Consider the following 9,096-nt stretch of genomic DNA (forward strand, 5'->3'; position numbering starts at 1 on the left):
ACAGCCCGCAGCAACAGCCCCAAAATACCCTTCAAAAAATCAGCCCCCAAGAAAAACGTCTCTGACACTGCCCTCCCAAAGATCAGCTCCAAAAACCCTCCTAAAACCAGCCCCCCCCACCGGGACTCAGCTTCCAAACACCCTCCTGAAAACAGCTCCCCTAGGGAAAAAACCCAAACTTCCCGGCCCAAAACAGCCTTGCCAGGAACAGCCCCAAAACGCCATCCCTGAAACAGTCTCCCCAAACACCCTTCCTGACACAGCCCCCACGAACAGCCCCAAATGAAGCTCCCAGACTACAGGTAATGTCAGTTTTTATTAATTGCTGCTCCTGCCGGGGCTCAGGAGGTGAGGGGGGCTCATAAGGCACCGCAAACACCGCGGGGACAGTCCCTGCTTTCCAAATCCCAGCGGAGGGGCTCGATCCCACGCCGGCACTGGAAGAGTTGGGGTCACCCGGGAAAGTCATCAGCTCCTCCACCACGGGCATCATTCCGGACGATCCAGTGCCAATCAACACATGGTGCCCGTCGGTGGGCTCCAGGCACAGTCCCAGTGTCACTTCTGTCATCAGCAGGACACTTCATTCCCTGCCCCACTGAAGACAGGAATCCAAGAGCTGGGACTAGAAACGCTTTTTCTTCCCCTAGGGAAATCCGAGGGTGACACCCACAATTGTTTTATTGCCCTATTCTTAATAGAAAGTTAATTACTATTACTTTTTGGTTAGAAAAGACGTTATCCACTGCAGATCCAGACAGGAATCGAAGTCACCGGAGAGCTGGGAGCCACCCCAGCTGCCTCAGTGATGAAGACATAGGTAACACCCATCACACGTTATTTAATCTGTGCCAGTCCTGTGCCAGCTTTAGGCTTTGTAGCTCAGCTCAGCATTCATCTTCGTGTACATCTCATAAATTGCATCCAGGATTGGAGTGACCCTCGTGAGAAACTGGTGGATTTTTTCTATGCTTTCCTCTTCCTTGACTTCTTTACCCTTCTCCAAGGCCTTCAGCAAATCGGATTTGTAGGGAAGAGCATAGATTGAGCCCTATAAAAGAGGGAGAGGGTGTTTGACTCCCACAAACCCAACAGAGACCACGGGTTGCGTTGTTCCCGTTCACTGGACACTTGTCAGTGCACAGGAACAGCCTTAGGGATGATGTTTGGAGAGGGAGGGAATGCTCACCGTGAAGAGCTTCTGCAGCATCCAGCCGTGGTATTTCTTCAGCGCGATCTCGTAAGCCTTCAAGGCGTTCACTCGGATGAGGTTGGGATGCTCCTCATCCCTCTCACCGTCGGAGATGCTCTGCAGCAACACCAGAATGAATTTCAGACCCCTGGGAGAAGAGCAGAGATGTTGGGCTCAGGGAAGTGGGTGTTTCTCAGCTTCCAGCCTGGTGTTTCCAAGCATCCCAAAAACCCACAGTCCCGGCAGTGCATCCCTCTCGCAGAGCTGGTGCCTGTCCCTGTGTGCCCATCCAGGGAAGAGAGAGAGAAGGGCTGGATGGAGCCCCCAGGGCAGGACACAGGGCCCAGGGAAGGATGGAACTCCCAGGAGAGGCTGTGGCTGAGGGCAGAGCTGGGCAGGGTCAGGTGCAGCCCCATGGATCCTCCAGGCACTGCAGTGTCCTGACATGTCCAATCTGTGGGCTCACACTCCGAGGCTGAGTTCCCCTGGCCATTCCCAGGGGGAAGATCTGGGGAGGGGTTTCCCAACAGCTGTGCTCCCCAAACACAGCACCCCACGCTGCCCAGCCCACAGGGACCAGCCCAGCCCACGCAGCCTCCTTTTGGCATTCTCCAGCTCCCCACATGCCGGGACACAGCCGGAGCAGCTCCCGACGCCGTGAGTCACCTTTTCAACCACATCAGCGCCAGCGTCGCGCCTATCTTGGGCCAGGCTGAGCCGTGCAGCTCCTTCTCCACCTCCAGGATGTTCTGCAGCGTTTTGAACTTAGCAGGATTGGAGTCATAAACCGCCCGGATTTTCTGAGGGCAGAAAAGAGGGTTGGCTCCCAGGCACAGGGACTTTGGCAGGAGCCCCAGCAATAAACCTGTGACCGGATGAGCCCAAAGTCCCCATGGGAAGAAAAGCCTTTTGAAACACCTCCAGTCCCACAGCATCTCTCCCCAGGGATTCTCTCTGAGTCCTCCACAGTCCCTTCTTACCTTGATATTCCCAGTCAGGTCTGCTTTGACTGGTGAGTAGACGATGGGAGTCCCCAGGCAATCTGTGGAGACAGGGAATGAGGACAGTTAGACATTGGTGACACAGGGGACACCACGGACTTCCTGTAACCAACAGGTTTTACTTTAAGCACAGCCCAGCCACTGAGACACACCAGCGGGACTAGAAAAAGATCTCTGAGCTTCGTACATGGTTATTTGCTCTTGGGACAGCCCCGCCACCTACTACGGCCCCACCAGTGACCTCTAATCCCCCTGGCTCCGGGACACAGCTCTGGCAGAACGTCCTGGAACAGCCTGACCGGCACCGGACACTGCCCGTCCGCAGGCAGGCAGCCCCATGTCCTGCCCTTCCGGGGCTGCCACCGAGCCGCCACACAATAGCTGACATTGTGGAGGGCAGCGGGCACACTGTGCCACGAGGGCGGCCACGCCGACACCCACCCATGTCCCAGCACGGGGTGGGATCCATGGGTGGGGTGGCAGCTCTTGCCCCGGGCGATGCCTCTGGATGGGATGCTCCAGGGCACGGCACGATGCTTCCCAACGGGGCTGCTCGGCAGGTTTGACAGGATCGTGATGCAACCCTGGCCCTGGCAGAGCAGCCAAACCCGGCGTGAGCCCTGGATCAGGTAGGGGGGTCACCACCCAGAACTGGGGAGGGGGCACCCCGGAGCGGCTGAGCCCGCAGCAGGCCTGGTCCCAGCCCGCATCTCCCAGCCCCAGCCACCCCGGTCTCACCGAAGAACGGCGGCAGGTGCGCCACGGCCTCCAGGAAGGGCAAAGTCTCGATCTGCTTATCAGCCGGCAGCGGCTTGAACTCGTGCTCCAGCAGCAGCGCCATGACTGACGAATCTTCCCCCCTGTCCCCCTCACCGCTCCCCGGCTGAGGGGGCTCTGAGGGCAGCGGGGGCCGACCCGGCAGCGCGCCCACGCCACGCTCCGCCCCCCGGCGCTCCGACCAATGGCTGCGCATATTCCGTACGGCCGGTAGGCGGCCATTGGCCGGAGCGGCGGGGGGGCGGGACCTGCAACCCAATGAGGAGGCCACGCCCCCACCGCCCCCTCAGACTCGGGGCCGAGCCGTACCCGGGACACCGCGCTGCCCCGGCCGCGTTCCGAGCGCCGGGCGGGCCGGCGTTAATTATTCAATGGAGATAAATATTTTATAGGGAACAGATGGAAAACAAACCTCAACGCGCGGGAGTGATGAAACACCTCAGTGAGGGGTTGGGTGGGAAAATGACACCGAGCGGGGACACGGAGAGGTGAAGAAGGGGTGGGAGCGGAGGGAGGCTCAGCCCGTCCCCTGCGTGGGGAGGGGGGCTTGCCGGTGACAGGGCCCCACATACGGTGTTTTTACCGGTTATTCTGGAAAAACAGGTCCTGGGGCGATAGCGATCGGTGGCTGGTAGGGCGGGTGTGGATACAAGGCGGGGGCTGCCGGCGGGTGCCGCCTCCCTCCCCGCTGCCAGACTCCCGCAGTGCCCGGAGCCCGTCCTGAGAGATGCCCGGACCCTCTCCCGGGACGCTTGAAGCCCCTCCCGGGGTGCCAGGAGCCAGTTCCGTGGTACCCGCGGTGCCCTGAGCCCACCCCAGGGTGCTCGGAAGCCGTCCCGGGATGTCCAGAGCTCACTTGGGGATGGCCGCAGCCCCTCCGGCGGTGCCCGGCCTGTCCCGGGTCACGCAGCGGCCGCTCCGGTTGGGTTCGCCGCGGGCGGCGCCGCGCTGGTGCCGTTCCAAGGCGGGCAGAAACAGAAACCTTTAACCCCTGAAACATTTACAACGCCACAAAGCCCGCGGTGCTGCGCGCTCCGAGCCGCCACCGCGGCACCGCGCCCGGCTCGGGCTGTATCGGGGTGCGGCGGTACCGCCGGGCCGGCTCAGAGCGAAGCGATTCCCCCATCTCCCCTCCCTCGCTGCTCGCCTTCCTCTCTCCCCGCCTCCCTCCGTCGGTCCCCGCCTCTCTCCGTGCTGCCGGAGCCCGTCTCGCCGTGTCCCTCGGCGGCAGCCGTCGCGGGCGGGCCGCGATGTCGCTGTGGCTGCGGCGGGCCCGCGGGCCGGAGCGCAGGGCGGCCGAGCGGCGGGAGCTGGAGGAGCGCAGCCGGCAGCAGTGGGAGAGCACCAGCCGCGCCTTCGCCCGCGCCGCCGCCTGCTGCTCCCTGCAGGCGCGGTGGAGCGAGCCCCGCGTCCCCCGGCCCAGGTACGGCCGCGGTCCGGCGGGGTCCCGGGGCGGTGCCGGGCTCCCCCTGACTGCCGCTGTGTGCGGCAGCGCGGCGGCGGCGCGGAGGGACGCGGAGGCGGCGGCGGAGCGGCTGCAGCGGCGGCGGGAGCGGCTGCAGCGGCTGCTGGGCGAGGAGCGGGAGGCGCTGGCGGCGGAGCTGCGGGAGCGGCGGAGGGGCGGGATGCGGAGCCGGGAGCTGCGGGACGGCCCCGGAGAGTGCGGGAGGAAGGTGAGGGAGCGGCCCGGCCGCGCTCGTCCCGCATCCCGGGGCTCGCCCGGTGAAGGGCCGCTCCCGTGATTCAGCTGTACCAGCGGGACTTGCTGGAATTGCCACCGCTTGGTGCCCTGAACCCCTGTCACCCTCGGCGGGGTTTGGGATGCCGAGCACTCCTGTGTCCTGACCTGACCCAGCTCTGTGTTCCCAGTTTGCTGAGCCGCTGCTGCACGAGCACTGGAACAAAAACAACGCAGAGCTCCGAGAGGTGATGTTGCTTTTAGTCCTTGCTGCCTTGTATTTATTTTCAAGTTTTTAACTTGAAAGTCATCATATCTCTACTGTTGTCACATTTCCCATCACAGCAACTACCCCAAGTTCTGATAAACAAAAGGCAAAAAAGTGAAAGGGTTTAAGGGTTTAAATAGTTTTAAGAAGCCCTCTCAAAGCTGTACTTTTAAAAGTTAGAAATCTGTTCAGACTGAGCAATTTTTCAGAGCTCACAATGTAAATATCTCAGGTGCATAAAATATAAATAATCTAAAAAGTATAAATCTTAATGTCTCAGCTGTACCTGCCATACTGTGGTGCTTCCTCATTTTTTATTCCACCTTGTGCTGCTCCAACACCGCAGTCCTGTAAACACTGTGGTGTTTCCCATGTGACAATAACTCTCAGCTCAGGACCTGGTGGGCACTCGGACACTCAGATGAGCCCACCTGTGCAGAGACAGATCCTACTGGGATTTCAGGGCCAGGTGGTGCTCCGGAGAGTTTGAAAGATCCTGGGGGACAGAACCTCTGGCACTGATGGCCCTGCTGCATCTGTTGTATCTCCAGGCGGAGTCAGAGCTGCACAGGAAGCACGTGAGAGAGGCTTGGGGTGACCAGCTAACACAACAAAACAAGGTATGGGGTGTCACCCTGGTGTCCTGGTGACTGGGAGGACACTGAAATGTGTGTGCAGGTAGAGGGGTGACACTTGTGCCACGGGAGCTGCTGCCAGGAAGGGCACTGTTTACAAAGGCATCCAGCTTGCAGGAGTCTGCTCTGTGGATTTTCTCAGAAGTTGTTTGTGTCAGGCTAACATGAAATGCTGTTTTCTTTTCTTTGGGAAAGGAAGAGGTGACCAAAGTTGAAGAGAAGAAACATTATGAAAATGAGTACGAAACGGCACGAGGGGAAGCGCTGGAAAGAACAAGACAAGAGGAAGAGAAGCATCAGCTGGAGAAGCAGCAAGCAGAGACATTGCTTCAGCAAATAGAAGAACTGAAATTGCAGGAGACAAAGGTAATCTTGACTTTCTCCTCATTTGAGAAAGGAATTTGTTGCTTCACTCGGAAATACAGCAAGGCTGACCTGACCTCTTCCCTCTATGTTTGCACTGCAGGGAGGGTTTTCCCTGCCTGCAGAGGAATAGAACAGGGTACAAACTCTGGTCAAGCATGCTCTCTGGGATGTTGTAGCTCTCTGATGTACTCCCTTTTGGTGCTTGCTTTTTCCTTTTTAGGCAACAAAGCTGAAAAAGGAACAAGAGAATTTATTAAAGCAGCAGTGGGAGCTGGAGAATTTGGAAGAAGAAAGGAAACAAATGGAAGAGCACCGGAGAAAAAAAGAGCTTGGGTAGGACACCAAGTGGAACTTGTTTTGGATAGAATCTGTTCCTGTGCCCACAGCAGTACTTGGGGCACAAGGAGATATTCCAAGTAGCAGTGGTAGGCTGTAAATATCTGGGTTTTGGTGGACTTGCCTGACAAGGAGCAGAGGCACTGGTGCTGCTGTTAGTGCTTTTTTGTTCCTGGTAGCAGGTTCCTCGTTGTCACAGATGTACCTCCCCGAGTGCTGCTGTACAATGATGTGCTGCTTTAGAGTCGGTGTGGTACTGTTTTGGTTTTTTAATTTTACTTTCTTCCTCCTTCAGTCGCTTTTTGAGGCATCAGTGTGATGTCCAGTTAAGGAGACGAGCACAGCAGATACAGGAGGAGCTGGTAAGAGATTAATTTATACTTTTATAGATGCTGTGTGGTGAAAAAACTTAAGTGTGGTTTGTGTCTGCCTCTGATTCCTACAGATCAGGAGGCCCCTTCCAGCTTGTGCACGGGGCTGGAGCACAAAGTTCACGGGGAAGCAGCAGATGTAGCATCTTGCTGAGCACATCCTTGACATCCTTGGCTCCTAGAGGAGCCCTGCACACAGGCTGGAAGGCTGTTTGGATAATCTTGTGGTTTTTCTCCAGGAGACAGACAGGCAAATCTTATCAGCCCTCCTGGAGAAAGAAGATGAGGATCAGCACTGGCAGATCACATGGCGGGAACGGGACGTGGCAGACGTGGCCTGGATGAAGAAGGTCATCGAGGAACAGCTCCAGCTGGAAAAGGAGAGGGAAGCAGAGCTCGAGACTATCTTCAGGTGAGTCTGCCCACCTCTGACCCTCACCTGAAGAGTGCTGAATGTTCTGGGTCAGGGTCACTGAGAGGCACAGGTGGGATGGACACACCAACTGGCAGGGAACAAACCTGAAGAGAAACCCAAGTGCCTCTCTAAAGCACAGGATAGCTTGTCTGTGCCTGTGGAGTATACAGGGGGGTTAACCTCAGAGATAATTCTTCCTCTCTCTTTTAGGGAAGAAGCAAAAAAAATATGGGAGAAGAGGGAAGAAGAATGGGAAAGAGAGAAGGTGGCCAGAGATCGCCTGATGAGTGAGGTGATGACCTCTATTGCTGATGTGTCTCCCTTGGCTCAATTAAACCATCAATCCACTTGTAACCCAGCACCCTCTGGAGAGTTAGAGCCTTTCATACCAGGCTGGATTTTTTCTGCTTGTCTGGTGTGTTTCCTGGGAACTGTTGAACCCTCTTCTCCCTCCATCTCCTGCTTTGCACAGGTCCTTGCAGGCAGACAGCGCCAGATCCAAGAGAAGATGAAGTTAAACAGAAGGGCCCAAGAAGAGTCCATTAAGTATCGAGAGCAGCTGATCAGAGAACTCGAGGAGGCAAAGGAAGGGACTCGTCAGGAGAAGGAGCAGGAGGAGGAACAGCAGAGAGCCCGCAGGAGGGAGCTGCAGGCACAGGTAGGCTGAGCTCCCAATACACACCTGGCTGCTGAGGCTGCCCCATCTCATCTGATTTCCCCTGCACAGGGGACAGAGCACAGCTTGAGAGAGGAGGAGGGACAGCAGGAGGGATCAGCCCAGCAGCCCCTCGAGAAGCTGGAGCGGCAGGAGGGCGAGCAGGGCTGGCCCAGCAGGGTAAGATCACACCTGGGTCCCCCTGGCACATGAGCCCAGCATGGAGGGTGACAGCATCGTTGTCTCTGATGTGCATCACAGTGCCAGGGCACAACCCTGGGCTGTTCCTTCCCCTCACAGGGCTCTACAGTTCTCCCTATTCTTTTTGGCTGGTACTGATATATTAGGCCCTAACTTTTAAAGAATTTTTGAGACAGACGTGTCGCTAATGCCTCACAATGTCTTTGTTGATTGTCCTGGCTCTAAAATCAAATTTGAGTAACCCTGTCTAAAGCCCCTGCCCAGCCCATCAGCTCCTGTGCATGCTGAACAGCAGGTGTGGAATTAATTCCAGAGCCCATAAACCAGTGCTGGTCTTTGTTTTGACCCCATCAGTTCTACAGTTCCCCAAGAGCGGCTTGGACCTGAGGAATGAGCATGAGATGCAGCTCCAGACTACAGAAAGAAAACTCTGAGGACCCAAGGAACTCCTGAAATAATGGTGCCTCTGGAATAGCCCACAGTGAGCTCAGGACTTGACTGAGTAGATTTCTGGAAACATTTAGTTGTGACCAAGCTGAAGAGGAGAAAAGTTCTACTGTCTTCAGGAACGTGGAGGTTGTGGCACCTTCAGAGGAGTGAACTGCTTCACTTTGCATTCTGGAGTTGTGCCCATGTGTTTTAGTACGAGAGGCTGAAGCAACCCAGTAAATAAAAGGGACCAGTGGACCTGAGCCACAAAGGAATCTGTGTCTCCCCAGGAACAGGAGCTGAGAAACACCACAGGCTGTGTCAGACTCCCACCTTGGAGAATCAGGCTGTGCCTGTGTTTCCACTGGACTTTGAGGAGTTAATTCATAATGCACATTGCAAATCAGTCAGGTCATGTGTGCTGTGGCAGCAGTGCCTGTCCAATTCCTCTCCAGAACGTCCTGGAGATTTCATTAAATGTTGTTTTTCACTTGTTTAATAAATAATGAATAATTAAAACCTGAACAAGGATTTGGATTTTTTTTTTTTTTTACATGAGCAAACTACTGCAGCAACAGGAGAGGAGACTGAGTTAATTATTGCAGTTCATCCCTTGCTATTACCATGCACTACTGCAGCTTGACATCAGTCCTGTCACAGTGCACAAGGAGCTGTTAAAGGGCTGTGACAAGGACTAGCACTTAAGAGTAGAAATCTTTCCAAAGATCTTTAGAGGACCAGCAGTCAAATAAGCCCACATTATATCACACAC

The 9,096-nt window shown here is 56.1% G+C and overlaps 2 protein-coding genes across 3 annotated transcripts; one reads left to right on the forward strand and one right to left on the reverse strand.

Annotated features, from left to right (window-relative positions):
* Nucleotides 1-297: 297 nt before the first annotated feature.
* On the reverse strand, nt 298-4,099 carry GLTP (glycolipid transfer protein). Its single transcript, XM_023937413.2, has 5 exons — nt 2,932-4,099; nt 2,173-2,234; nt 1,859-1,992; nt 1,190-1,340; nt 298-1,051 (listed from the first exon to the last, which is right to left on the reverse strand). The coding sequence occupies exons 1-5, from the start codon at nt 3,164-3,166 to the stop codon at nt 869-871; spliced, it is 765 nt and encodes a 254-aa protein (XP_023793181.2). The 5' UTR covers nt 3,167-4,099; the 3' UTR covers nt 298-868.
* Nucleotides 4,100-4,201: 102 nt separating this feature from the next.
* On the forward strand, nt 4,202-8,852 carry TCHP (trichoplein keratin filament binding). Of its 2 annotated transcripts, XM_086856109.1 has the most exons (12): nt 4,202-4,393; nt 4,463-4,643; nt 4,840-4,896; nt 5,468-5,536; nt 5,747-5,917; nt 6,138-6,250; nt 6,549-6,615; nt 6,864-7,036; nt 7,250-7,331; nt 7,512-7,697; nt 7,767-7,874; nt 8,250-8,852. In XM_086856109.1, exons 1-12 carry the CDS (start codon nt 4,221-4,223, stop codon nt 8,280-8,282), a joined length of 1,413 nt encoding a protein of 470 aa, XP_086712235.1. In that variant the 5' UTR covers nt 4,202-4,220; the 3' UTR covers nt 8,283-8,852. The 2 variants fall into 2 exon arrangements, with proteins under 2 accessions (XP_086712235.1, XP_023793183.2); XM_023937415.2 differs by having other exon boundaries at nt 4,206-4,643.
* The last annotated feature ends 244 nt before the right edge of the window (nt 8,853-9,096 follow it).

The sequence above is a fragment of the Cyanistes caeruleus genome, chromosome 18, assembly GCF_971803275.1.
Source record: "Cyanistes caeruleus chromosome 18, bCyaCae1.hap1.1, whole genome shotgun sequence".
In the NCBI taxonomy this organism is placed as follows: domain Eukaryota; kingdom Metazoa; phylum Chordata; class Aves; order Passeriformes; family Paridae; genus Cyanistes; species Cyanistes caeruleus.